Source organism: Hyaena hyaena, unplaced genomic scaffold (genome assembly GCF_003009895.1).
Source record: "Hyaena hyaena isolate Hyena2069 unplaced genomic scaffold, ASM300989v1 scaffold_0, whole genome shotgun sequence".
Classification (NCBI taxonomy): Eukaryota; Metazoa; Chordata; class Mammalia; order Carnivora; family Hyaenidae; genus Hyaena; species Hyaena hyaena.
The window spans coordinates 2,982,060-3,009,036 of record NW_024080632.1 but is presented as its reverse complement, the minus strand read 5'-3'; the positions used below and the strand labels follow the sequence as shown (position 1 = coordinate 3,009,036).

General features: G+C 62.7%; 3 protein-coding genes across 12 annotated transcripts in view; 2 read left to right on the top strand and 1 right to left on the bottom strand.

Annotated features, from left to right (window-relative positions):
* The first annotated feature begins 611 nt into the window (after positions 1-611).
* OGFOD2 (2-oxoglutarate and iron dependent oxygenase domain containing 2) lies at positions 612-5,718 on the top strand. Its single transcript, XM_039256772.1, has 8 exons — positions 612-684; positions 876-1,114; positions 1,535-1,591; positions 2,258-2,371; positions 2,473-2,572; positions 4,082-4,209; positions 4,459-4,716; positions 4,791-5,718. The coding sequence occupies exons 2-8, from the start codon at positions 983-985 to the stop codon at positions 5,052-5,054; spliced, it is 1,053 nt and encodes a 350-aa protein (XP_039112703.1). The 5' UTR covers positions 612-684; positions 876-982; the 3' UTR covers positions 5,055-5,718.
* A 611-nt stretch (positions 5,719-6,329) lies between these two features.
* On the top strand, positions 6,330-8,780 carry ARL6IP4 (ADP ribosylation factor like GTPase 6 interacting protein 4). Of its 4 annotated transcripts, none has more exons than XM_039257383.1 (6): positions 6,330-6,483; positions 6,822-6,992; positions 7,409-7,714; positions 7,796-7,913; positions 8,353-8,422; positions 8,502-8,780. In XM_039257383.1, the coding sequence occupies exons 2-6, from the start codon at positions 6,833-6,835 to the stop codon at positions 8,556-8,558; spliced, it is 711 nt and encodes a 236-aa protein (XP_039113314.1). In that variant the 5' UTR covers positions 6,330-6,483; positions 6,822-6,832; the 3' UTR covers positions 8,559-8,780. The 4 variants fall into 4 exon arrangements, with proteins under 4 accessions (XP_039113314.1, XP_039113511.1, XP_039113442.1 ...); XM_039257580.1 differs by having other exon boundaries at positions 6,331-6,483; positions 7,433-7,714; XM_039257511.1 differs by lacking the exon at positions 6,330-6,483 and adding an exon at positions 6,508-6,562.
* Positions 8,781-9,396: 616 nt separating this feature from the next.
* Positions 9,397-26,977, bottom strand: part of PITPNM2 (phosphatidylinositol transfer protein membrane associated 2) — a 141,149-nt gene continuing 123,568 nt past the window's right edge. The window contains exons 9-29 of one of the 7 annotated variants that reach the window (XR_005532652.1): positions 24,878-24,982; positions 24,586-24,656; positions 21,711-21,958; positions 21,131-21,320; positions 20,887-21,006; positions 20,109-20,326; positions 19,553-19,731; positions 18,308-18,478; positions 17,639-17,788; positions 16,427-16,591; positions 15,606-15,767; positions 14,661-14,809; positions 14,228-14,344; positions 13,805-13,921; positions 13,555-13,703; positions 13,312-13,461; positions 12,785-12,968; positions 12,430-12,558; positions 10,609-12,336; positions 10,372-10,416; positions 9,397-9,639 (exon numbers count right to left, since the gene is read on the bottom strand). Coding sequence is in view for 4 of the 7 variants with exons in the window: in XM_039256977.1 (XP_039112908.1) it covers positions 12,013-12,336; positions 12,430-12,558; positions 12,785-12,968; positions 13,312-13,461; positions 13,555-13,703; positions 13,805-13,921; positions 14,228-14,344; positions 14,661-14,809; positions 15,606-15,767; positions 16,427-16,591; positions 17,639-17,788; positions 18,308-18,478; positions 19,553-19,731; positions 20,109-20,326; positions 20,887-21,006; positions 21,131-21,320; positions 21,711-21,958; positions 24,586-24,656; positions 24,878-24,982 (3,098 nt within the window). In the remaining 3 variants the exon portion in view is untranslated. Of the gene's footprint in view, positions 12,337-12,429; positions 12,559-12,784; positions 12,969-13,311; positions 13,462-13,554; positions 13,704-13,804; positions 13,922-14,227; positions 14,345-14,660; positions 14,810-15,605; positions 15,768-16,426; positions 16,592-17,638; positions 17,789-18,307; positions 18,479-19,552; positions 19,732-20,108; positions 20,327-20,886; positions 21,007-21,130; positions 21,321-21,710; positions 21,959-24,585; positions 24,657-24,877; positions 24,983-26,977 lie in introns of all 7 variants that reach the window. The other 6 variants (XR_005532645.1, XR_005532630.1, XM_039256977.1 and 3 more) reach the window with 6 other exon arrangements.

The following is a 26,977-nucleotide window of genomic DNA, read 5'->3' as shown; positions in this document are numbered from 1 at the left end:
GCCCCCCCCCCCCCCACGCCACACTGAGCCACGGAGGGAACTCTAGGACAGGGGGCAGGCGGCTGCTGCAGGGGACACGCCTTCCTCCCCTACTCGGAGCCCTAGTTCTCCCATCTTAGCAGCAGGGCTGCCGTCCAAGCTTCTTCCCGGGGCTTCGCAGCTCCGGGCTCGGGGGGGGGGGGCAGGGCGGACCGAGACGGGGTCCCTCAGACACGGCACGCGGGAGCGCGGACGGGCGGCGCCTGGGGAGGAGCGCGCGCTGCTCTCCTCCGTCCGCGGCGGTGCGCCGTGCAAACGGCCGGCGGTCGTGCGGGGCGTGGCCTCCAACAGACCACGCCCCGTTCCCCGCCCACACCTGTCCCCTTCGCAGCAGCCGCCGGAAGTCACGCTGGACGGAGCGTTTTCGAGGAGACACTTCCCGGGGCCGCCAGCCGCGAATCTCGAGACTGTGGCGGAGGCGCGAGGAGCGCCGGGCAGGGACCCGGGCCGAATGCTACGCTCAAGTTCAGACGCACAGAACTGGAGAGTTGGTCGTTGGAGAGAACGAGACCAGACGCCAGAAGTCCTCTGACTGTCCTCCTGGCGTTGGCTGCCTCTTCAGGAGCTCCGAACAGAAAAGGAAGGCAGCGTCGAAGCAAAGCGGCTTGGGGTTGCAAGTCCCGACTTGTCCCCGCCCATGTGAAGGTGCGGCTCAGTTTGCCTATCTGTAAAGTGGGGCGATTAATTTCCGCCTCGTGGGTGGGGAAGCTGAGGGCGGAACGGGGAGACCACACGCTCTGTCAGCCGAGGCTGCTCGCCCCCTTCCGACCCCAGAGCGCCTTTCTCCATCGCCGGTCCGTTCTCCGGGGCGGAGTCTTCGTTCTCTTCTGCTCTAGGGAACTTAGAACGGACCCTTGCCTCCCGTTCTACACCGGCGCCCGCTCCGGGGGCGTGCCGGAAGTGCCCTTACGGAACCCGGCGCGGCGGCGCCCGCCTCTTCACCATGGCGACGGCGGGGGCCCCGCGGCGCTTCTGCCGCTGCGCCTGCTTCTGCTCGGAGAACTTGTACGTGGCGCGCTACCGGCTCCACGTGCGCTTCCGCGGCGAGGAGCAGCTGCGCCGCGACTACGGCCCGGTGAGTGGCCCCCGGTGGCTCTGCGCAGAAACGGTCGGGGAGGGGTAGTCGAGGCACCTTTGTCCCCCAGGTCGTGTGCTTTGCCCGGGTGTTCAGATCTGACCGCAAGAATGACCTAATCTCTGGGTGCCTCGCTCTTCTCACCTTAAAGGGGGCTAATAGTGCGTGTTTAGTGAGGTTGTCGTAGGGAATGAATGAATGAAAAGAAGGAAGGCAGGAAGGAGTAAAGGGCCGAGGGCAGGGCCAGGCTGGGGCGCTCTAGGTGTTGTCTGTTTTAAGTGCGTATCGAATTTCATCCCCGCAATGATCCTTTGAGGTCCGGGCTCTCATCTGCATCTTAACCAGGGGAAACTGAGGCTCAGAGACGTTAAGTGACTTACAAGGCCACACAGTTGAGCTCCCCGGACTTTCTGCTCTCAGATCCTGCGCGGCCGAGGATGTGTCAGCCCCAAGGACTTCCAGCAGCTGTTAGGAGAGGTAAGGCTGCCCACCCTCCCGGCCCCCTGCACACCCCCGCCTAGCCCTTCCTCCTTAGATCTGTGTCAGTAGTTTGGGGGGGGGGGTCTTCCTGTGCCCACTCACTGCAGCACCTGGGTCCTGACGCCAGGAAAGGAGACAGTGGTAAATGCCAGGTCGTCTACCCCATGACCTCCTGAGAGAGAAACTTGTGCTTAAAGAGGGAATTACTGGCCCGAGGTGTCACAGTACATGGAGCTTCGTCTGTCCACCCACCCCCTTTGGCTGGTGCCAGGGCTGCTGCTACTCATCTTCCACTCCCTCCCTCATCTGGGGCTGGGGGGTAGTAATGGGAAGCTTCCTAGGTGAGCCCCCTGCAGCCTCTGGGACCCCATTCCCCGCCCTCGGTGGCCCCGCTGGCTGAGATGCGTGGAGGGCTCTCCTCCCCGCCCGGCTCTGAACGGTGCAACCCAGATGGGATGGGCCCTCTTCCAGAAGGAGTTGCCGTCAGTGAACAGCTTAGCACCTCCATTTACCCTGATAGAGTCAGGTGTGTGGGGAGACTGGGCTCTCAGCCTGGGCCCTGCTCTAGCCTTCCCGAGCCTCAGTTTCCTCATCTGTACAATGACCTTGGGGGGGTGTAATGGGAGGCTCCCTCTGGATAACCCGGCCCTGGGCCCCCCCCAGCTTGAGCAGGAGGTGGAGCGGCGGCGGCGGCTGGGGCAGGAGTCGGCTGCCAGGAAGGCCCTCATTTCAAGCTCCTACCACCCCGCGCGGCCTGACCTCTACCACCCGCTGCAGGTACGGGGCGGGGGCGGGCTGCTGGAGGCGGGGAGGCTGCGGCGCTGGAGGCTGCGGCGCTGGAGGCCGTCTACCCCACAGCTGCTGTGTTTTGCCCCCAGGATGAGGCTCTGGCCTCTGAGTTTCTGGCCGCAGCGGAGTACAGCGCGTCCCCGGGTGCGGACCTCAAGGGCCTTCTCCAGCGGCTGGAGACCGTGTCTGGTGAGGTCTGGCCCCATCACCCAGTGGGACTAGGACTAGGGGGTGGGGTCCCTCCACCCACCAGGTCTGCCTCCAAAATCCAAGCCAGCAGGAGCTCTAAGGGCTGGGGGCCTGAGCTGCCAGCAGCAGGGCGCCTGTATTTGCTCACTTGCCCAGCCGCCCGTGTCAGGTGGGAGCCAGCCTGCACACTCGAACGGGGGTGGCTTAAGGAAGGGACAGCTGACACAGGTGTGCACGGAGTTCAGTGATCAGCAGGGAACAGTGAAGGACCATCCCCACCGCCCCCCCCCCCCCAGAGGGCTAGGGGGCGGGGAGCAGATAGTTCCTTATCCCTAGACCTGGAGAAGTGGTCAAGAGTGGAGTGTCTTGAGTCCGCCACGACCTGGAGCTGTGCGAGAGGGGCAGGTGGCAGCTGCCAGGTAGCAGCCGTGGCCTTGAGCGGAAGCACAAAGCCAAGCCAAACTAAGAAATGCTGCACCTTTCCAGCCTTTGAATCTCCTGCTGGGCCCTCCCTCTCACTGACCCTGGCAGGAAGTCCGGCCCCTCCAAGTTTGTTAATCCCACGGCCTCAGTTTCATCATCTGTGAAATGGGAGCAATAGTAATACCCATCTCATAAAGTGTGATTAAGTGAGGTAATGTGCCTACAGGGCTGGGCGCAGAGCGTTTAGGTTTCCTCAGTCTTTCGGTTACGGTTATGCCTAGGCCTGGACGGGGGGGGGCGGGGGGTGCTGTGGGGAGACAGGTGTGAGGTGTTGCTCCCTTGTGAAGCCTGTGCTCTGTTGCAAGGCACAGGGTGGTGTGTGAATGAAACATCCCCTTCCAGCCTGGGGGCATCCCTCCTCATTCCCGTCCAATCCCTGACGTCCGAGGTCGCGGAACGGCCGTCACAGAACGGCCGTCTGGGTGATGGCTGTCAGCTGTGACTGGCCAAAAGTGCGGGGGGCACACCAGCCGTGCACCCCAGGGTGTTGGTGCATCTGCCAAGAAATGTTTGCGTTTCCGCTTGGAGCCTAGCCTCTCCCCACCAGGGCCCAGCAGGAGAGAGCAGCCCCCCTCAGCCCTCCTGTGTGGGGAACAGGAGCTCCAAGAGGCACGTCAGTTGGGGACAGATGGTGGTGGCTCATGGGGTGCGGTGCAGAGAAAGCCTGATGCTGGCCCGCTTGTCTCCACCACTGGCCTGCTGGGTGCTGTTGGGCTAATCCCATCCCACCTATGGGCCTCACCAGAAGCACATCTGTGTCTGAAGGCTGGGCTGTGGGCACCTGCGTCAGCAGGAGAGGCTCCGGGGACAAATAAGGGGGCCCGGGAATACGCCCCCTGCTGCCCGCACACGTCATCACACAGTCACGACAGCCCTGAGAAGCGAGTACCTGGGTTAGCCCCATCGTACAGATGAGGAAACTGAGGCTGGGGGATGTGAAAAGACACGCCCAGGCTCACACAGCTCACCAGGAGGCTGAGCCCCCCGCGGAGGCTGCCGGCCAGCACACCGCCCCTCCCTCTGCAGGCGACAAGCGTATCTACCGGCTGCCGGTCTTCACAGAGCCCTTCTGCCGGGCCTTGCTGGAGGAGCTGGAGCACTTCGAGCGCTCGGACATGCCCAAGGGAAGGCCTAACACCATGAACAACTACGGGGTGGGTGCGGCTCCGTCCGGGGGGCCCGAGGCGGCAGGGACTTGGGGGCTGGAGAAGAGCGGCTGGACCCCATTGGTCTTGGTCTCCCAGTCTGTAAAATGAGGTCACGGTCGGATTATTATGAAGTTAAGTCCATCCATATCGCAAGGCGCTTGTTGCTGCCCTTAGTAAGAACCCCCCCCCCCCCCCCCCGGGCCCAAGGGGAGGCCCCCACCAGTTTCCCCACCGACTCCCGGGATCCCCTCCCAGGTGCTGCTGCATGAGCTAGGCCTGGACGAGCCACTGGTGACGCCGCTGCGGGAGCGCTTCCTGCAGCCACTGATGGCCCTGCTGTACCCAGACTGCGGCGGGGGCTGGCTCGACAGCCACCGTGCCTTCGTGGTCAAGTACGCGCCGGGCCAGGACCGCGAGCTAGGCTGCCACTATGATAACGCCGAACTCACCCTCAATGTGGCCCTGGGCAAGGCCTTCACGGGGGGTGCCCTGTACTTCGGGGACTTCTTCCAGGTTAGTGTGTGTGACCCGGGGGGCAGGGCTGGGGGCAGCCAGGAGTGCCCACGCCTGAGCCCCGCTGTCTGCAGGCACCTTCAGCCCTGGCCAGGCCCCTGGACGTGGAGCACGTGGTGGGCCAGGGCATCCTGCACCGGGGGGGCCAGCTGCACGGGGCCCGGCCCCTAGGCACTGGCGAGCGCTGGAACCTTGTCGTCTGGCTCCGGGCTTCTGCTGTGCGCAACCGCCTGTGCCCCATGTGCTGCCGGAAACCTGAGCTGGTGGATGACGATGGCTTCGGCGATGGCTTCACTCGAGAGGAGCCTGCCACGGTGGATGTGTGTGCACTGACCTGAGCCTGGTTGGGCCCCGGTGTGGGGGTGGCATGGCCGGCGAGGGCTCTGCCCCTTTGGGTTGGACGGGGCAGGAATAAACTCCCTGCAGCCCTCATGCGCTTCTCAGTTCAAAAGGACACACAAGCCTTGGAGTCATTCTTTCAGCAGACCGGCTGGCTTAGGCTGGGCGCGTCAGAACCAGAGCCTGAGCTGAGGATTCGGGTGCAGGTGGTTTGTGGAGGGACCACCTTCAGAAGGACCGGGCAGGAAGGAGCTGGGCCACGATGTGGTTTCAGAAGGCACCTAGCCTTAGCCCGATCCCACGGAGCACAACGCTCTAGAGCATGCAGGTAGCAGTTTGCCCCTTGCATCGGTTATTGGCTTACAGGTGTGTCAAGGCTGGGCTGGTGGGGTGGGTGGGGAGGGAGGTGGTGGTTCCCAGGGGCCCAGGGAATTGGTGTCCAGCGCTTACCGCGGGGGGTTAAGAGCAGGCACTCTGGAGCCAGACTGCCTGGGTTCAAATTCTGATCCTGCCACTTCCAGCTGCGTGGCTGCAAGTAAGCCACTTGACCCCTTTGTGCTTTAGTTTTCCTTATCTGGGAACTACTTCTCTCCTAAAGCTGTTTTGAGAGTGAAATGATTTAATGTATATAAAGTGCTTTGTAACAGCCCTCTGTGTTTGCTCTCGTCATTACTGAAAAACTTGCAACGTGGCCGCCCCCAAATTGGACGAGGAGGGCAGCTGTGCCGGGTTTGGGCTGTACACCTGGAAACCCAGGGGTTCCCATGTTGAAATCTTGAGTTCAGGCTTCCCCGGGAAGGTGGGAAGATGGGCAACACCAGGCCCCGGTCCACGCTGGAGAAATCCGCTGCAGCAGAGTCTCCGCTGCCCACGGTGGACAGGCCTGTGGCACATTCCCTCACCGGGGTCCCTCCCTGGCCCACTGTCATGATCTCTCCGGCCCCTGTGGACATCTGTTCGCCACCTCTATTACCAGGTGGGACGCTGGAGTGACTAAGGTGTCCCCTGACCTGCTAGGGTGGCCGCCAGGACGGCAGCCACCTCAGGGAGGAAAGAGGCGCACGATCGGGTCGCCTTCTTCCCTGGGTCTTCGGGGAGAGGGCAGTCTGAGAAGCGGACAGGGCTGCGGCCGAAGCCTGGATCCCCTGCTTCCCTCTTCCGGAGGTGGGCGAGCCAGACTCGTTTCTCCCGCAGCCCTGGAATCGGGAACCTGGAGCCTCGGGACTAAAGGGGGCAGCGCCTCGCTTTCCAGCCGGACGGCCTCTCAGAGCACTGCCTAGGCCGGAAGTCACCTCGCCGCCGCTTCCTCACGCGAAGGCGTGGCGCGGGTCGGGTGGTCCCGCCCGATGGGTGGTTGAGGAGGGAACGGAGCAGCTGCGGGGACCTTCCCCAAGGCGGCGAGGCCGTGGAGGCCGCGGGGGGTGGAGGGTAGGAGCGCGCGGGGAGGGAATCGGAACGCACCTGGCAGCCGGGGACCGCGGCCGCTCCTTGGGGCGCCAGAGCGCCGGTGCGCAGGCGTGGAGCGGCCGGGCGGGGGCGGGCCCTTAAAGGGGCAGAGGATCCGGGAGTCGGCGCAGGAGCTGAGGTCCCCGGTGGTCGGGGTGGGCGAGGGTCGTGCGGTGGCCGCGGACCCCCTCAAGTCCCTGCCCCGGGGGGTGATGGGTACTGGGCCCCCGCGAGCCAGGCCCCGAGAAGAGCCGCCCCTGGAGTCCCGCGTGGGCATCGGCTCCGTGAGCCTCAGTCTGAACGGGTCTCCCCGTCTCCAGCCCGCGGCGCTATGGCTCACGTCAGCTCTCGCAAGCGCTCGAGGAGTCGAAGCCGGTCCCGGGGGCGAGGGTCCGAAAAGAGAAGGAAGAAGAGCAGTAAGGACGTCCCGAGGAGCTGCTCGGCTTCTAGATCCCAAGACCACAAGGCCAGCACCATCTCTGGGGCGGAGGGTGAGGACCGGAGGGTATGGGGAGACGGGTGTGGGAACCTCAGGGAGGAAGCCGCGGGCGGGCGTCCCGGGACGGCTGTGGGCGGTCGTGAGAGGACTGCAGAATGCGGGACCTCCACGTCTGGGTTGAAAGACCCTGAGATTCCAGGGGCTGGGCCAGCCCGTGTGTAAGGATCGAAGGGGGCACTTAGTGCGGCTTTTTGTGCGGCAGGATTTGAGATACGGGGGCTGGCCGCCCTGCTCCTGGTCGGACAGTGACTGGCTGAGGCTCGGAAAGCGCCCCTCCAGAGAGTGCCGAGCCCTGCTCTGGCTGGAAAGCCGGGTCTGGAGGGTCTCACCCCTGAGGACTCCCCCTAAACCTGCCACAGGCCAGAGCCGGGGGACGAAAGTTTACCTCTCCCCCTCCTGGCCTTCCAGCCTCGCCTTCTCCCTGCATCACAGAGAGAAGCAAGCACAAGGCCCGGAGGAGACCACGATCCAGCTCCTCCTCCTCTTCTTCCAGTTCTTCTAGCTCTTCTTCCTCCTCGTCCTCCTCCTCTTCCTCCAGTGGCGGCCGGAAGAAGCGGGGGAAGCACAAGGACAAGAAGAGGAAGAAGAAGAAGAAGAGGAAGAAGAGGCTGAAGAAGAAAGGCAAGGAGAAGGCGAAGGGGCAGCAGGGCGAGGCTCTGCCGGGACCCTCGCTGGACCAGTGGCACCGGTCAGCTGAGGAGGAAGACGGCCCAGGTACGGTGGCGCCACCCGCGTGCAGGAGGGGACGGGTCCCCCCCAGACCAGCTGCCGACTCCCCGCTGACTCCGCTTGCAGTCCTGACGGATGAACAGAAGTCCCGCATCCAGGCCATGAAGCCCATGACCAAGGAGGAGTGGGACGCTCGGCAGAGCGTCATCCGCAAGGTGGTGGACCCGGAGACGGGACGCACCAGGTGGGGAGCGCTTGGCAGAGCTCAGCCCCCCCCCCCCCCCCCCCCCCCCCCCCCCCCCCCCGGCCACCCGCACGCTCAGGAGGAGGGGCGACGGCTGCCGCGCTGAAAAGCCAAAGACGGGAGAAGACTAGTCAACTTGTTTCTGGGAGTTTTTAGGCCGTTCTTCCCTATTGCCCGGAGCTAGCACTGGCAGGGGCTGGAAGGGCCTTGAGGAATGTCTTCAAAGAGCCAACTGGTCGGTCTCACCGCAGACCCTAACCCAGCTGCTTTTATCACTGTCCCAAGGGTAGGAGGGAGGGAGAGGGGGGAGCACCTAGGTCCCGCCTGCTCAGGGTGGCAGGGGCCTGAGCCCTGGCATCGCTTTGCCAAGTCTTTGCCACCTGGTCTGGTTCTGCTGCTCTGGCATCGAGGCTCAGCCTCCTCTCCCCTCCTCCCCCAGGCTCATTAAGGGAGATGGCGAGGTCTTAGAGGAAATCGTAACTAAGGAACGACACAGAGAGATCAACAAGGTTGGTGTCACCCCTTTGCCCGGCGTCCACACCCTGCTCTGGTTTTGATGTGTCCTCTCCTATGTGCTTTCTTCTCCAGCAAGCTACCCGAGGGGATGGCCTGGCCTTCCAGATGCGAGCAGGGCTGCTGCCCTGAGGGCCCTGCAGGCTAGGTGCTGGTGGTGCGGCCTGGACGCCGGCTTCGGGGTGGGCCGCAGGAAGCGCAGTAGGTGCTGTCTGCCTTCCCTCCTGTGGACTGGCCTGTGGCTCAGCCACCTCTCAGACGCAGGGGGTGAGGACAGGGTCACTGGCCTAATCAGCTCCTCCATCTCCTGCAAGAGCACCACTTCCCAAATATTAAATGTGCCCTGGTTGGAAACTTTGTTATGTCGGCTTTTGGTGCTGAAGGGAGGGAAGGTTGCCACCCAACTTCCAGACAACAGACTATTGGGGGAAGGGTGGGCTGTGCCCTGACATTTGCGAGCACAGGCCACACCAGCCCCCTTTGCCCTGCTCATCCTCAGGTCAGCCTGCCTAGACCGGGCCCTGACCATCACCCCCAGCTGAATCCCAACCCAGAGACTTGGCTCTTAAACCCCATCCCCTCAGACTTGGAGGGAGGCTGCCTCCTGCGCTTTCTTCCTGCGGATGACAACGGCACAGAGGCCTGGTGCTGGGGCCGCGCGGCCGGGTTGCACGTTACTAGCTGTGACCTCTGTAAAGCAGAGGCTTGTTCAGCATCCAGCTCACTGGGTTGCTGTGAGGATGAACCGAGTTCATGCCCAGGAAGCGGGGCTGGAAGGAGGCCCGGTGCAGGGTAAGGCTTGCCTACGTGTGCTGGTGTCACAGCCAGTGTAGCGGGTGCTGTTCCCTGGGAAGGACAGCCTCCGCCCCCCCCCCCCCACCATAGCTTTAGCTCCGGGACAGGCCATGCCCCCACCCCAGACCCCGCCCCTGTGCTCTGTGGTTACTGGTGTAGTAAAGAGACCCAGAAGGAAGCCTTCCTGCTTCTTTAATTGGTGTAACAGACAATGACACTGTATACAGAGCACACTCAGGCCCAAAGGTGCAGGGATAGCAAGGGCAGACGGGGCGAGTCAGGACACGGCTCACACACGGCCCAGACAGAGACAGGAGGGGCCAAGACAAGAAAACTAACGAGGTGGGTGAGGTGGGTGGTGGGCGGGCAGCTCAGACAGAGCTGGGGACATTGGGGGTGGGGTCTCTGATGAATCCGTCTGTAGAAATCAAAGAGAAGGCAGGCGGTTGGGTCTGGGGTGGTGGACTGAGGCTCAGTATGGGGCTGGGAGTGGGACTAAGGCTTCTACTCTAACAGGCCCGGGGTGGGGGTGGCAGTCAGCAAGGCCTGCCTCACCCTTTGGTTACGACTGGTCAGGCCTGAGCCCTGCAGCTCAGCACCCAACACTGTAAACATTTTTGGTATTTTTAAAGGACTCTGCCCTCCCTCTCTTAGTTTCTGAAAAACGTGCTTCCTTAAGAGGAGAATGTGCCAAAGGGAATCTTAAGGGAGGCAGGAAGCAGACCTGGATATAGAGAGATGTCAACGGGGAGGGTGGGCTGCCCATCTCACCATCTATGGCTAAAGGCCGCTGGGAGAGGCCCAGGGGACTATTGCTGTTGTCCTTGGCATGGCTGGCAGCTGGGCAGGCAGGCGGGGAGTGTGGAGCTGGGGGGAGCTGCCCCCTGGGAGGGGCCGAGCCCACTGCCCACACGGCCTCCCCGGGCCAGGAGGCCTCCCAGCCTGTATTGCAGGCGGGCCCGAGACTCTTCCAGGTGCTTCTCCAGATGGCTGGTCACCGAGGCAGTAGGCAGGGTGGGGTGAGGTGGGACCGACAGAGGAGGCACTGGCCACAGGGGCCCCTCGCCGGGGCTGTGATTGTCGGGACGAGCGATTTCCCGCCGGGGAGCAGAGGGGGGGTCAGATATTGCACTTTCATTGCAACACTTACATTAAAACTTGGTCCATAAAATAATCGTTGCTTTATACAGAACGCCTGAAACGGAAACAAAAAGCTACATCTTAAATATGAACAAACCCTGAAGGTCCTATCCCTCCAGAAAATTTTCTCTGCACAAAATAAATAGCTTTCACTCTGTATAGACCCACTTTTGCAGAACATTTACACAACCCTTTGGCTGTACATATCTACACACGGGAAAAGGTGAACATCGATCTGCACGCCTACCCATCCCAGCCTACAAGGCCCCGAGGCCGTGTCCAGGTTGGCAGCAGCTTCTCCGAGTCGGAGCCTGGCCAGGCAGGCTCCCCCGCCTCGTAGAAGGAGGTGGAGGAGGAGCGGTCGAAGGGCGGCCCGGGGCTGAGCGCCACAGCTGAGATTGTGGTCGGTTCTGGGGAGGGAGGACGGATGCTCAGACCCAGCGTGCAGGACGTCGTGGTCCTTAACAGGTGGGGAATGAAGTCGTGGCTGCTGCCCTTAAGCTAACGAAGCAAGTTGTGGCTTCTTAGATTCGGCATCAAAACGGAATTGGCATTAAAAAAACCTAAGTGTGTGCCCATTCACCCCAGAGTAGAAATTCAGTGGAATTAATGGGGGCTGGGTGAGGCAGGGACCCCACACCTCACTGCGTGGGCAGGGGGCAGGGCCCCGGGACCCAGAACCAGGCTGGACTCCGTCACAGTGCTGGGTGTTTTCACGTGGAGGGGCTGCGCTTGGTACTGAAAGAGTTAAGAAAAGGAAGCAGCCAAGGATCGCTGATTTAAAAAAACCTCATAGAAATCAGATTGGATAAGTAGAAAGGTGTAGAAACGCAGGAGAGCCGAGGCCCGCGGCCTCAGCTGGCGGCAGGTGAGTGGAAGAGGAGGCTGGGCCTGGCCAGGCCCAGGAGCCCGAGGCGTGGCTTCTTGGGAGCCGGCTCTGGGCCTTGCCAGCCTCGCTGCCAGACTGGGTTCCAGGTGGGGCAGGTGGGCAGGGCTCGGGCTGCCACAGCGCTGGAGGGCCAGGCGGAGCTGCGGAAATTAAGATATGGCCTTTCTCTTCCTGCTTGCACAAGGATTTGCCGCCCTGGAGCCTTCTGTGTAGCAACAGGTCTCAGATCAGCAAAACGTCGGATTTTCATGCGTGTCAATGAGTCTGTAGCCACAGGAGATGGTGACGGATCTCCACTCTCAAAAATCAGTGCAAAACCAGTGAGGTTGAACAGTTGAGTAACTAGAGTTAACAAGAAGCAGGCTGTCCCCGACTGGAGCTGCTACCCAGTGGGAGGGGACCTGGGGGTCAGGGTGAGCTAGTGGATGGGAGGTGGCAGGTGGGGCCTGGGCCCGGGCCTGGCATCAGGATGCTGGGAGGTCAATGCAGGGCAAGTGTCTAGGAGTGCCTTTCAGGCCAGTCCACGTGGGGAGTCCTGGTCCCTGTGTCATCCTGGGACAGGCTGTGCTGCAAGCTGGAACCCCGCAGACCCTAGGACATGAGGCAGGGCTGGGAGGGCTGTGCGGCGCAGCCTATGTCCTCCGCCAGGCTCTGGGACAAGCCTGTCTCCAGCCGACACTGTGTGCCCAGGCCAGGCCCCCTGGCCGGGCTGGCCGCCCTGGCCTAGCACCACGGAGACCACGAGGCCTCACTAACGGTGTCCTACTTGGGGCCCGCGGCTGCCCCTGGCTCAAGCCGGCCGGCCATGGTGCGGCCCCAGCAGCCAGCCGCTACGCTCATGCTGCGCTGTCCTCGCTGCTCGCTGTCCGCCTGGCTCTGTGTCCGCTCCTGCCGCAGGCCGGGCCCGCTGGGCTGGGCCGAGATGGTGCGGAGCAGGTGGTTCCGGGAGCGCAGGAAGTCACCCTGGCCGGGCAGCCCAAAGCTGCCTTTTCGCAGCGCCATGCGGGTGGCCGCGTTGCGGGCTGGCCGCGCCCGGTGGTTGTACTTGAGCTGGGCCAGGTGCGCCGCGTAGCCGTCCGTGATGAACTGCAGGGGAGGGCGGTGGGGAAAACTGGCTGTCACGGGGGCGGCCTGTCGGGGTCGCCTGCCCGTGCCGCCCACCACGACTTGCCCACTCACCTGGCACTGCTGCTGCAGCTTCTTGGTGGGCCGGCCGACGATGTAGATCTGCATGGGGGACAGGCTGATAGAGCTGTAGACCGCTACGTCCTTGGTGGAGCCGTAGGCTGCGTGCACGCGCAGGTGCAGCTGTGGGAGAGACGGCTGTGGGCGCGGCCCGGCTCTCCAGCCCCGCCCCGCCCTCCAGCCCCGCCCCGCCCTCCAGCCCCGCCCGGATCCCTCCCGCCCCGCCCCCAGCCCCGCTCTCCAGCCCCGCCCCGATCCCTCCCGCCCCGTTCCCAGCCCCGCCCTCCAGCCCCTCCCCTATCCCTCCCGCCCCGCCCTCCAGCCCCGATCCCTCCCGCCTGGGACCCACCTCGGAGATGAGCAGCTTCAGGAAGTTGGCTTTGTGCCTCAGCGGGTCGTGCACCAGGCCGTCACAGAAGGACACCACGCCGTGGGGGAAGTTGTGCTGGGCCAGCCACGCCACCACCCGCTGCTTCTGCATGTCAGGCCGGCCCGTCACGTAGATGATGAGGTAGCCCAGGTCCTGCCAGTGCCTGGCACCAAGGGGGAGGACTGGGTGTCCGACGGCCGCCCCGTTTTCCCTCCCGGGCCACCCTGCCTCCTTGTCCAGCCGCAGAAAAGTGCATCTTTGGGGCTCAGCGGAAATAGTAAGAGCCACGAGGGCGGTCACAAGTCACACGGTCCCTGGGGACGCGCTCTGTGGCAGGTACAACTGGTCTTGTTGGGAGCCCCACTTCTCAGGCCAGGAACTGGCCACCCAGCCAGCCGATGGTGCTGCGGACTCCGCGAGCCCCTGCTCTGGTGCCCAGAGCCCTCCCCAGCTTGGCCTGCTTCCTGCCCCTGAGCCCACCCACCGTGCCCTTTGGGATCACTCACCGCACCACGTCCACAGCCCCGGCCCTCACTTTCGGGTCACTGCCCATGATGGACACGCTGGCAGCAAAGGAGCCGTCGATACTGAAGACCACGAACTCCGTGCCCTTGGGCAGCACGGTGATGTAGCTGTCTGCGAACGTGTGGTCTCCCCTGGGAGGGGGAGCTCATCAGAACCCACCAGACCCTCTTCTTCCTGCCCCAGAGGTGGCCGGCCTGGCCTGCTTGCCCCCCAGAGGTGCGTACCTGACCACCATCTTGATGGGGTAGACGCCTACACCCAGGCGATGGGTCTCGGGGATGGTGTAGGAGACCCGCCCGCTGCTGTTGGTCACCAGCGTGTCCAGATACAGCCACTCACCCGAAGGCGGCTGCATCATGATGTGCACATCCACCTGGGGGCCGGGCAGGCTGGTCACGAAGGGGCCGGGCCCTTGGCCTCCCCAGCCAGAGGGAGGCAAGGGTAGGGGTTCCCACAACCTCTCCTTGTCCTTACCTTCTCCCCAGTCAGGGTGACCATGTCCAGGGGCCCATACATGAACCGGCCCGTCAGAACCTGCGGGCCATCCTCGTTGGCAACTGCGTCATTGATCCGGTGGTTGGCGGTCACATTCTGGGGACAGGAAGAGTGAGGCTGGGTCAGGGTAGGGGCGGAGGGATGGGTGGGATTTCCTGGGGCTGGTGGGTGAGCACAGGCTTAAATCCTGATGGGCCAGGTTCAAGTCCAGTTCAGCCACCTGCCCCACACGGCCCTGGCACGGCCCTGTCTATAAATGGGGTGATAGCTCCAACCTCACAGACTGAGCATGAAGTAAGACAGCATGCTGCTCTGTGACTTGGTTTCCTCATCTGTGACACGCTGTCTTCGTGCGAGGGTTTACTAGGACAACAGCCGCAGGGCCACGTGGGCCCTCCTCACCCGCAGTTTCACGTGGGTCCTCTTGCGCTGCCACTTCTCTCTCGGCTTGGAGGGCGTGAACACAGACACCTCCTTGCCGTCCAGCTCCAAGATGCTGGAACTGTCATGCCTCATGACCTAGGAGGGAAGAAGTGGGCCATGGGGCAGACTCAGAGCCAGAAACAGGAGCCCGTGAAGGGTCGCGGGCTGGGGGACACTGTTCAACCCACCACGGCCCACCCCCTGGTCCTCCCCAGACTCACACGTCCCACGACTGTGCAGAAATGTTCACCCCCATCCCCATGTCTGCAAAGGCTCCTCCATCCCGCTTGCTCTGCAGTCTGATGGGAGCCCCCACCCCCTCCCCATCTACGAAACGGGGCCATGTCAGCAGTGGTGTCACCTGGTCCTCCTGGCAAGGCCCCAGTGCTCTGAGCAGCGGGCCCCAGGATACCTGTCTCAGCAGGAAGGAGACTACATCCGTTGACTCCCAGTAGCTGGCGTGGAAGAGGTGGGGCAGGGCCACGGTGGGGAAGGCCGTCAGCGCGTCAGGGCAGTACAGGGCGTAGTCGATCCGCTTCTGGCCCCACCACTTTGCTGCAACTGCCAGGAGGGGGGGCCTTGACCAGGCTGGACCTCAGGAGGCTCCCAGGCCCCGCAGGCTTGGCTCAGCCTGAAGACTAGACCCTCCTCTGACCGGGGAAAGGGGGTGCAGCCGAGGCGAGCCTCCTCCCCTCTGGCTGGGTGACAGAGGGGAGTAGGGGACGGTGTGCAAGCAGCCAGAAGGCACCGGGGGGTGAGGTGGGGGGGGGCATGTGGAGTTAGGGGATTGGGGACAGTCCTGGTCTGGAGGCAGGACTATCCCTGGGCCTGTGCTGACCCTTCCCTGGGGCCCTGTCGCTGTCCTCTCCGGGCTCTCCTGCCCCCCATCTGCCCTGCAGGCTCAGGTGGGGGACAGGAATTGCAGAGGTGAACCCCAAGGCAAGGCCTGCCGTGCCCCTGGCACCTGGGAGCTTGCTCAGGAGCAGCAGGCTGAGTGTCAAGGCCTGGGTGTGAATCCTGACCCCACTTGGGGCTGGGAAACCACTCCAGCTCCAGTAAAGGGTTAGGAGGTGCCTTTCTGCTGGCTGCACACGGCCTCTCGGTAAGTGGTGCCCACTGCAGGTCAGGGTTCTCCTGAGCTCTGCTGTACGGGACAGGCCGGCAGTCCCCTGGTCATCACCCCCCAGCCAAGCCCTTCAAGTCCTCCCCGGATCTGAGTGCTCCCCGCCCAAGCCTCCAGCTCCCTGGTTAGGCCACAGCGGGCAGGGCCTGGCGGTGAGACGTGCCCGGAAATGGTGAGTGACCCCAGTTAGAGCAGGAGAGCGGGTGTGGGCGGAGGCCGTGTGACTCCTGGTACCTTCTCTGATGTCCAAGTTGGGGAGGTGGGGGGCCCGCTCCAGGCTGGGGCTCCCCTGCTGGGCCTGTGGGTGGGGGCCTGGGGTAGAGGGGGGCGGGGCAGGCAGGGCGAGCAGAGACAGGCGCCTGACGCTGGGGGTGTGGCTGAGCGACACCGGGGCCTCTGAGAAGCGAGAACAACGAGGAAGGGATCAACAGGCTGGGCCACCAGGAAGGATGCTGGGAAGAGGGCCAGGCTCCCTCACAGAAGGCCGCCCACTCCAGCCTCAACTCGGGCGGCCCTGAGCAGCCACACAGGCAGGCAGTCACACAGGGAGGATGGAGCCGGCAGCTGGCCCCGGCGAACGGAGAGGGGGTGACCAGGGCTCCGCTTCTAGCTGTGAAGCTTCTGAGACAGGCAGGAGAAGCAGAGGAGGCCGTGGAGGGGTGGCCGCAGGGAGATCTCGCCTCCCCCTCTGGCTTGCCTGGTTCTGCCTGCTTGTCCAGAAACAGCCCACAGCTTCCTCCTCTGGGAGCACCGGCCCTACTGGGGTTAGGACCCCTATTCTGGGGCCCATCACCTCCCAGCTGCCTGGATGGCACTGCCCATCTCGTGCCACCTGGATGTGGCCCTGCGGGCTGGCCCTGCCATCATCCCTCCCTCCAGAATCTGCTGTGGACATCTGGGGCTGTTTTAGGTGTTTAGCAGCACCCCTGGTCACTATCCACGGATGCCAGTAGTGCCAGACGCTGCTGATGTCCTGGAGCGGGAAGGGTGCGGACCCCTGCTGTGACAGTGGGGGGGGCCCAGGGAGCGCAGGCCCTGGGTGCGGCCGCACTCACTCTGGGCAATGCTGGATGCCGTGTAGCTCTCGGCCATGCCCGACACCTGGCTGGCAATGCTGATCTCACTGGCTCGGCGGAAGCCTCGGTGGGTGGGCGCCGTGCCGGGTGAGGAGGGGGCCGCATGCTCTTGAAATACTGTGTTGTGGGTCTGGAGTGCATCCGCTGTGGGTAGACAGGGACCAGAGAGGCCAGTGGGTAAGACGGGCCCCCTTCCTCCAGCTCGGCCCCCCACCCCCACCCCCAGCACCCTGAGCAGTGGGAGGCAGGGCCCAGTGTGCCCTGGGCTGGGCGGGCAAGGCTGACCCCTCCTGCTGCAGACAAACGGTGGCATCTGAGCACGGCTGGCAGTAAGGATGGGCCCAAGCATGCCAGGGCCTGCCTGCTTGGGGCCGACAGGGCAGGGTACAGAGCGGGGCTGGGGAGAAGGGAGGGCCGTGGCAGGGATGGACAGACGGACTGACACAGACACAGTAGGCAGGGAGGCAAGGCGGCCAGGCTCATGCCCCCCCTGGCCACCCTTCTCACCCAATATGTGGCTCCTGACCTGGCCCAGCCCTCCCAGCCTCCCGGACTCCGCCTGGCTGGGCCCGACCCGCAGCCCGGGGTAGCTGGGTTTGAGCGGCACTAGCAACAGGGCCCTGAGTGGTCTCCCGGGGCTGCCCGAAGCTGGGCACTGAATGAGGCAACACCCCCCCACATCCCCTGCATAGGCCACACTGAGCCAGCCCTGGGTGTGTGTCTGGGAACAAAGGCAGGTGCCTAGGGCTGACCCGGGCCCAGGCTGAGGGCAGGCATAGCAGGGAGAGTCGGGCTCAGCTGGAGGACACACGTGCAGATGGGGCTCCGTCGGGGAAGGAAAGCAGTGGGCTCCCGAGAATCCACCCCTCCCCAGGACCAGAGGTTTCTCCTGGGGAGCAGGTGGGATGAGTCTCAAGGCTCCCCGCTGCCCCGCCCAGCCTCACAAGTGGGAGAAAGAGCCCTGGGACTGACACCCGTGCTGTGTGACCCTGCAGCAGCCGCTCCCCTCTCTGGCCTCCTAGCACCCGGTGTGCAGACAGGAGGCGCTGGGGCCCGATCCTTAGGACTTGTCCTGTCTGGTCTCTGTGGGATGCCACAGGCTCCAAGTGGCCAAGGAGGGCATGGGGAGCCCCCGGGGACCAGCAGTCAGCCAGCGAAGCAGACGCCACCACGAATGGAGGTGTTACACACTCTCGACACAGCCCGGGCTCGGGCGGGGCCCGTCTTGCCAGGTGAGCGCGGGAACGGGGATACTGGTTTCCAGGAAGCCGTCCCCTGGGGGGAGAGGGGCCAGGGGCCCACCCTCCAGGACCAGCTCGGGGTTTCTCTGCACTGTCTCAACTGGAGGCAGACGGGAGAGAACAGACGGGACAAGAACAGACACTCGTGGGCAGTCCAGACGTGCTCCTCCGCCACACACATGGGCTCCTTCAAGACCAGGACGCGACAGGACACACTCCAGGGTGGGGGGAGGGGGGAGGGCCTTCCCGGGGAGGGCCGGGAGCGGGCGAAGGGCAGCCCTCACACGTGTTCCCTGCTCAGACCCACTCTGCAGCCCCCCGCCCCCACCCTGTGCCCCCTCGCCAGCCACAGCCATGATGGGTTCCCACACAGGGTCCCTCCAGGTCCTCAGCTCTGTCTCGGGCAACGGGGTGGGAGTCCCGGTCCCAGGCTGGCCCCTGGGCTGAGGCCCTGACCTGTGAGGCCCATCACCCTTCCCTCGCTGCGGCGTGTGGGGCTGACGCCCCCCCACCGACGCCGGGTACCCAGCTTCCGAGGAGCTCAGTGCAGGCCGTGACTTCCCGCCGGGCAAGGACCCCAGGAGCGCCCCACCCAGGGCCCCGCCCCCCTGGCTCTCACCCAGCAGCGTGGAGCAGCCGTCCCCCAGCGGGTAGCGCTGGTAGCGGGGGATGCTGAAGGGCGGCAGGGCGTGAAACCTCCGCTCCAGCAGCGGCTCCAGGCGGGAGGCCGACGGGTCCGCGGGGTGGAAGAGGTTGTAGACTTGCTGGCAGGCTGGCCGCAGCTGGAAAACTGGGGGCGGCAGGGTTAGGATGGCAGAGCCCTGAGGAGGCGGGTCTACAGCAGGAGGGGCGGGGGGGGGGTGTCCGGAAGCTTCCGAAAGCATGGTCTCTGTGATGTGGGATCTGTCCGTTTATTAACCAGATGTTCTTAAACTGAATGGAGTGGATGGAGCCCTGGGCTGTGAGACGGGGCTGCTATGCCGTGAGTGGATGTCTCGCTTTTACACACACACACACACACACACACACACACACACACACACAGGAACAGGTGCTATCCTTTTTGAGCTCCCCACCCCCACTCCACATCTAACACAAAAATGTTGGCGTCTCTCATTCCAGCACTGCGAGTTCTACCCAACCCTTTAACTGCTGCGGCCCCCTCCACGGACGAACCTCTACAACGGTTCTGATTTTTCCCAATTACAGATAACGCTGCCGTAATGTCACTGTTCCTAAGTCTTTATCTGCTTATATGTAAGCCAGGGCTTACTTGCTCCTGGGCAAGTGTCCACACCCTTCTGAGCCTCAGTTGACCCCTCTGTAATCTGGGGACTTAATGTGAGCCCTGCATGTCTCCTGTAAGGATGACAGGGCTCCCTGGCCAGATTGGTTGATCCCTGGGACGTGCTGCAGGGACTGTTGCTCTGACAGGCTGCTCAGCCGGCACGTGACACCTCCTTGTCCCTGCAGCCATGAGGAGGGTCTCTGGAGCTGGGTGGCTGCGGGCCTTCTGGGGCTGGGAAGCCAGGCACCAAGGAGCATCTCTTCCTTATGGGAAGATCTTGGGTCCGAAAGACTGGCTCTGTCTCCATCTGATCCCCGGGCAGTCCCTTCATTTCTATACCTCAGCTCCCAGAGGTGCCTTTAAGATAAAACAGCAGGGGTCAGGAGATGGAGGCCAGAGGCTGAGCTGCTGGCATAGGAGCAAAGGAGAGCTACGAGCCTGTGCTGGGGAGGGCAGAAATGAGGCAGGCTGATGTAGGAAGGGGCCTGGGATGTGGCCACGGCCTTGTGACAGGGGTCCACTGAGACCTTCGACGCAGCTCATCCACCCCCTGCCCTGCCCCTGCAGAGCTCTCACCATCCAGGGCAGGGATGACAGTCTTCCTCAAGGCCAGGACCAGCCCGAGCGGGCACCCGAACAGGAAGAGGTCTGCGATCTCAAAGTCAAACTTGCCCGCGGCCCCTGTGGCATCCAGCATGGTGGAGCTGCTCGAGCGGCGGGAGCTGGGCTCGTTCCTCAGCACGCTGGCGTGGAGGCTGCAGGGGGGCGGCCTTGTGAGGCGGGACCGCAGTTCTTCTCGGCGCTGGCTTGCCCTCAGTCTCCCAAAGGAAGGCCCCCAGGGGGCATCAGGCCCAAAGGAGGCTCAACCCTTTGGCTGTCCTGCAGGTGTGGCCATCTGGTGACAGCTGGTCCCAACCTCCCTAGGGGTGCCACTGCCTTTGGAACAGCTGCCTCTGGTCAGTTTTGCTCCCCAGCTGGGCCTTACCCCTGCACAACCTGTCCCCTTGGGCTCAAGATGGCCCTCGCTCGTACAAGACCCCAGCGGCACCCAACCCTTCCAGTGGCCAGCAGCCTGACCTGGTTCAAAGCCTCAAACTGGAGGTGTCCCTTGGGGCGCGCTGGCCCCACCCACCTGGACAGGAAGGCCTGGTGCTGCTGGATGGTGTCCAGCTCGTAGGTGGATGAGTCACTCCTCTTTCGAGGCAACTGCCTTTTGGGATCTTCGACACCATTGCTTCGGGGGATATCAATGTTGCTGCGGCTCAGGTGCCGACTGCTCTCCAGGCCACCGCTGCCACTGCCGCCATGTGCCGCATTGACCAGGGTGCCCGGGGACAGCAGGTCAGTGTCCTGGAACAGCCCCATGCAGGCTCACTGCCCGGCGGCTGCTGGCCTGGGCCCTGCTTCCGTGTCCTCCCTCCTGGTTCCAGGCCTACTGGCCACCGTCCAGCCAGCCTCTCAGAGGAGAAAGTCCTGTCCCCTAGCTGTGCCACTGTCCCCCCAGCCGACTGGCCAAGTCCCAACAGCCTTTGTTCCTGCCTGAACTGGCCACCCGGATCTTCATGATCTCTCACTGATCATGCCTGGCCCACCGAGGCCATTTGCTGCTCTGTGCCACAGGGACCTTGGGCCCTCTCTCCTGCTGGGAAGCTCAGCCACACCTCCCAGGCCCAGGCCCTGGCCCCAGCCCCCTGAGGTGCAGACCTTGCTTTACCACCTCTTGTGCTCTAGGCTTGGTCCCGCTACAGCTGCTCACCTGCCCCGTTCCCCCCTCGCCACCTCTGGCGCCTGTGCTGGGAACCTCCGCCCTTCCCTTGCCTTTACTGCAGCCCTGAGGGATGTCTGGGGCTAAAGGGTGACAGTTTCTATCCTGGAGATCCCCTGCTCTGGGGGCCATGGGGAGCTGATACCTGGATGCTGGCCACACTGCCACGGCGGCTGCTGCTCTGACTCTCTGACACCGGCTGATTGCTGTAGCATAAGGCATCAAAGGCCAGGATGCCCCCAACGCAGTCCCCAATCAGGCAGATCTACAGGGGAAGAGGCCCCAGAGGCCTGAGTGCCCGCGCTGTTGGCTGGGGTGCCGGCTGGGGAGAGCCATCGCCCCTTGCCCGACAGGCTTTCTGTCTTCCCTTCCTTCACCCCCCAACTCACCTGCCCGTTGAAGGTCATGCCCTCCTGGGACTTGATGAAGTCCCCATAGGCAAGGTTGGCCCGCTGAATCACTGTGGCAATCGCCTCCTGGTACTGGGGTGAGGAGGTGGCCAGCAAGGGCAGGGCGGCCAGGGGGATGTGGTCCTGGCTGCTGGACAGACAGCCTTCATCATGGCTGTAGGGGCTGAGGCTGGGGGAGGGGGCCCGGTCAGGGGAGAGCAGGCCGCCTCAGCTCAGCCCCGGGGGCCCCTCTTCCCGGCTGGGGCAGCAGGGCTGGGGCTGCCTGCCACCCAAGAGCCTCAGCTGTGACTTGGCAACCCTCACGGGGTCACTTCTGGGCCAGGCCTTGGGAGCCTGAGGAACAGGGTGGGGGAGGAAGGCCCTCCGTGTCAGAGGCGGTCGGCACCCTCCACATCAGACAGGGTGACCGAGGCTCAGCCTCCTCCGTACGCTCAGTCATCTGCCCAGGTTTTGCCACCTCTGGATGCAAGGGGCTGGATGGCAAGTCTGGATGGGGGTCCTGACACTGGGGGAGAATCCTGACCCTCAGGGCTAGGTGGTCTGGGGCTTAGGCACTCACTTGGAGACAAGGGCAAAGGCATCAGAGCAGATGGGCGGGCAGGGCACCAGGCGGATGGCGAGGTGGCCCAGGGCGCTGGGGTAGTGCACGCGCATGACGGTGTCGAACACGGTGGCGATGGTGTTGGCGTCGCCCTGCTTGGAGGTGGGGTCCCCAGCGCCCGTGTCCAGGATGGTGCCTCCGTGCAGCAGCAGCAGCAGCACGTGGATCTTGGAGGCTGGCGCAGCCAGGGGTGGGCTGACTTCGTCCTGGGGGGTGGGGGGGTGGCGTCAACTCCCTGAGGACTCAGCCCCTTATGGGACCTCGTCACCCCAGGAGGAGGCCCATCTGGCCCACTGTTCCTTCTGAGCACCCCGAATGCAGCTCCTCAGCCACAGGGTCTGATGTCGGCCACCTAAACCCCTTCCCTGGGGGCGGCAGTGATGGTCCCTGTCTTCCTCCCCATGAGCAGCCCTGCTCCCATCAGCCAGTCTGACCAAAAGTGCAGACTCTGCTTCCTGTCTGGGGGCCCAGGCAGCCGTTTCTGGCTTTGGCAAGGAGGCACAGGCGCATCCTGCGTGGGGGCCTCTGGAGCTCGCCTGCCCTCCGTGTCTATGCCTGGGCGGGCGGTGATCCTGGACACTCAGCCTGCAGCTCCGGGCTCTCCCTCATCTACACAGGGTCTCTCCTCTGGCCCTCTCCAAGACCAAGGTCTCCAAGCATCTTAGACCAGGCAGGGGATGCAGGTGCGTCTGTCTGAACCCACCTAACCTGGGAGGTGGAATGATCCCACCTCTGGCTGGTCAGGCCTGCATGTGAGGTCAACACGAGACCTGAGACTTGTACGCATCTGCACGGGGTATGGAACGATTCCATTTAGAGAGGGTCGTGGTGGTAGCCCAGAGAGGTCAAGAGACTTGTCTAATGTCACACAGTGCATTAGTGCCAAGCTGGACTGGAATCCAGAGCTCCTGCCCCCATCTCCAGGAAACTTTCCTCACCTTAACTTCTGATATATGACTGGGAGAGCCAGGGCCAGGGCCTAAAAGAGGCCACTGGTGAGTACTTGCCAGGCCCTTATGTCTAGGTGTGTGGGGGACCAGAAGGGGGAGCTGAAGAGAGAGGCCTATCCCTAAGGAACCAGGGAGACAGACCAAGGGCCTGAGGCTACCTGGATGGCCCACATGGGGACAGCTGGCCCTGAAGTGGGCCACTGGATGGTGGTGGGGGCGGGGGGGCAGAGTAGCCCGAGGGTCAAGACAGAGCCCAGGCAGGGAGTGGGCAGTACAGGCAGTGGACCCAGGGGCTGGTGAGGCTGCCACAAAATGGAGGGGTATGCGCGGGCCCAGGAGCCACTGGGCAGCAGACGACTTTGAGTGAACAAGTCAGGCAGGCTGGTAGGTGGTACCGGGTGTGGAGCCGGGGCAACACTGGGCAGCCTCATCTCCAAGGAGGCTGGTCTCTGGCCGGCTGTGGGCCCAAGGGCCTGGGCAGGAATACCTGCCCAGCAGAGCTTGGGGACTCTGCCCACCGGTGGCCCCACCTGGCAGGAATGACTCACAGCCAGGGCAGGGTGGGGCCATCAGCTTCCCGGACTGCTTATCAACACTGCCTGGCGAGGGGCTCAAGGAAGGACGGTCTCAGGGGCAACCTCACCATCACCCGGTCAGGGAGGGAGAGTCCAATGGCCCTGAGAAACCCAGGATGGGCAGGGGTGGACGGTGAGAGGCCCAAAGAATCCTGCCTGTGCCTATCATCTGGGACCCGGCACCGGAGGCTGGGACTGTTCGGGGCCAATTGGAGACACAGTGCTCCTCCCATTCGTGCCTAATACTGGGATCCTCCCCCAGGACTTGAGCCCAGCACAAACAGAGCCCATGCGAGGCAGAGTGTGGCAGCAGGCCTGGAAGCCGAAGGGGAGGCTCTGGACAGCCAGGGGGTCCCCGTTAGTGTCTCCACAATGCCATACCCCCTCCACAAGGCTGGGAGGGGAGGCTCCGGTTTGGGGGCTATTGCAAGCAAAGGGATCTGACTTTGGATGGTCGTGCGCCAGAATCGGTGCTGGGTTCCAACGAGCACATCGCATCCTAAGGCAGATCTGGAGCCCGGGGCCCCTTCTGCCCCTCCCGAGGGGCCGTCAGAGCTGTGTGCGCCCTATGTGGGGATGGGGCTCTGTTTGCTTTATCTCCCCACTAACCAGCAATTGGGAATCAACTCCCCTTGTCCCAGTTTGCCTTCTAGAAAAGCCCACTTTGACCTCAGACCTTCAAGCAGAAAACCCAAGTTGGGGAGGGTGGTGTGGACACTGCTCCTCCTCCCCCGGCTCCCGGTCCAAACTCCCCAAGGGTCCCGGGTTCCCAGAGGCTCCGGCTCCACCTTGGGCATCTTGGGCCCTGGTCATCCCTGGCTCCCGCCCCCAGTGCAAACAGCTCTGACCGCCCACAGCTGGAAGAGAAGAAGGGGGTGAGCTTCATGCAAAGAACCCCCAAAGCGGACACATGCACTCTACCAAGACAGCTTTATTGGACTCTGGGAGCCCCATGTGCCCCCAGCAGGGTGGCGGCCACCAGCCACATCACTTCTGCCTAGACGACTTTTGTTTCCTTCCCTTCCATCTCATTTTCTTCAGCAAATGCAGAGAGGCTGGGTTCAAGGTGAGGCTCTTACTTTTGGTCTGGAATTTACAAATTTCTCATTTCACTTTCCACAGGTGGAGCTGGGTCAAGGCCTTCCCTGGGGGCTGTCTGTAGGCCCTGCTTGTTCTCAGGGATGGCAGGGGAGGGAGAAGGGGAGGCCTCCCTCTGATGGATGTGAAGCTACAGGTGCCAAGTTCTCCCAGGATCTATGAGCTCCCCCCTCCCCCCCCACCGCAGGCTGCTGCCACCTGGGCACCCACCTCAATGATGTTCAGCTGCTCCACACTGGAGGCCACCCTGAACTCGGGGGTACTCTGGCGGTACAGACTGTCTGCAACAAAGAAGCAGTGGATGCTGTGAGTGCAGGCGCAGCCGGGCAGCCCCAGGTCCACAGGACGGAGGCGTGACCCTGACACGCGGGGCCCTGGGTGTCCCCCGCCCCAACCCCGGATGCCCAGCACTGCACAAGAGCTGGGGCAGAGAGGAGGGGCTTGGCCCCTGTGGCCACTGTCCCCCAGGCCCCACAGCCCCCCAGCCCCCCAGGCTGGGTACCCTGTGTGTCCTCTGGCTCAGGGCTTTCAATTTTGTCCATGAGGTCATTGGAGTTCCACTTGGTGATGTCCTTGGGGAATATTTCCTCTGAATCCGACAGGTCCTCTGGGGGGGAGAGAGCGGGGCTTAAACACCGACCCATTCGAGGGCAGGGACTGAGGGGGCACTGGGAGGCCTGGCTGGGGGGTACAGGGTGTAGGGGAGGCTACTCTGGGGGCTCCCATGCTCCTCTGGCCCACGCACCCCTCCATGCTGGCTTCCGGCCTCTCCCTTCCTTAGGATGAACACATGACCACCACCCACGGGGTTTCTATCTGGCCTTTTCTCAAAACTGTGGTAACGTTCACATAACATCAAATTCACCATTTGAACCATTTTAAGGTAGCATTTAGTCCATTCACGATGCTGTGCAATCGCCACCTCTCTCTGGCTCCAGAACATTTCCACCTCCATGAACGGAAGCCTTGTACCCATCAGCAGTCACATCCCGTTCCCCCCGCCCCTAGCGACCACCTGTCTACTTTCTATCTCCATGGATTTGCCTGTTCTGGACACTTCACGCAATGGAATCACAGAGGACGTGGGCTTTGTGTCTGGTTTCTTTCACTGAGCATCATCCAGTCAAACTCCATCCGCACTGCAGCAGGGGTCAGCGTTTCGTTCCTTTTTATGGCCGAGTCCTACTTCACGGTATGGATGGACGACGTTTTGTTTCTCCACTCATCGGCTAACGTTCATGGCTGTTTTCCATACCCACACGGGTACAGCCCAGTGGGAGGCACTGCTGTGAACACTTCCATCCTCTCGTTTCTGCTTTTCCGAGGACGCTGGCCTGGGGACCGCTGGGCCAGAGGCAGCCGTGCAGGCTCTGGCGTGTGCTGGTTGCACCTCCAGCCACCCAGTGGGTCCAAAGGCACGTCCCCAGCCACTGCCGCTCTGGCATCTCCTGCTTTGCTGTCTCTTCTCTCTTCCAGCTTTTTTTTTTTTTTTTTTTTAAAGTTCCTACATTAGATGTGTATTTTCCTCTCGTCGGGGACTCACAGCCAGGAGAGGGTGCACCTCTTGGCTTGGCTGGGGTGGGACGCCCCATGTGCCTTTCCTCACCCTTGGGGAGGCCCCAGGTACAGAGGGCAGCTCAGAACCCCCTGGCACCCATTCCAGCTCCCCATCTCAGATTCCTCTTGGAGGGACACTGATCCCCACCCCCAGGTTCTCCCTTGCAGATCAGCCAGATAACTAATATGCCATAAAAATCAGGGGTTTCTGCACCTGCTCCAGGCCACGGCTGCCGCATGGGAGGGCTCTGGCCTGGCCTGCTCGAGCCCGTGGGCAAGTCCTCCTCCCTCTCCCTGTGTCCCGCCTTGTAAATCACAGGCTGGAGATCTGTCTCCACAGACCTGTCTGCCGGTGGAGAGGAACAGCCAAGGTATGAAGCAAGTGAATGTTTAATGCAATTGACCCTTGAACAACATGGGGGGGAGGGGGCTGGGGCGCTGGCCCCCCACAGAGTCAAAAACCCATGTAAAACTTCTGACTCCCCAGAAACTTAACCACGAACAGCCTATGGGTGACATAAACAGTCAGCTGACACACATTTTGTATGTCGTATGTATTATATACTGTATTCTTACAATAAACTAAGCTAGGGAACACAGCCAATGCTAGTGAGAGGCTCATAGGGCAGAGAAAACACATTTATGGTGCTGTATTTACTCGGGGAGAAAAAGTACATGTAAGTGGACCTGTAGGGTCCAAACCCGTGTGGTCCGAGGGCTGACTGTACCCACACCTTCCCAGCACAGGTGGGCGATTTGTCAGGCTGTGTGCTCACTGTGCTGATTTGGGGATTAGTGGGAAAATGGACACCTCACATATTTCGGGCTCGTTTGCATTTTCTGGTTTCTACATTCGGTGTACTTGCATTTAATCGAGGTAAAAAACAAGGTCATTGCGAAAATTTAGAAAACTGTAAGATGTCATGCTTTGGTAAAGTTGCTTGTGAAAATAAACTCACATGTGGGGGGAAAAAAGCCCCCGTCTGACTGTAAATCCATTTTGAGGGGGGCAGTTTTTGGAGGGGGTGGTGCTCGAGAGAACAGT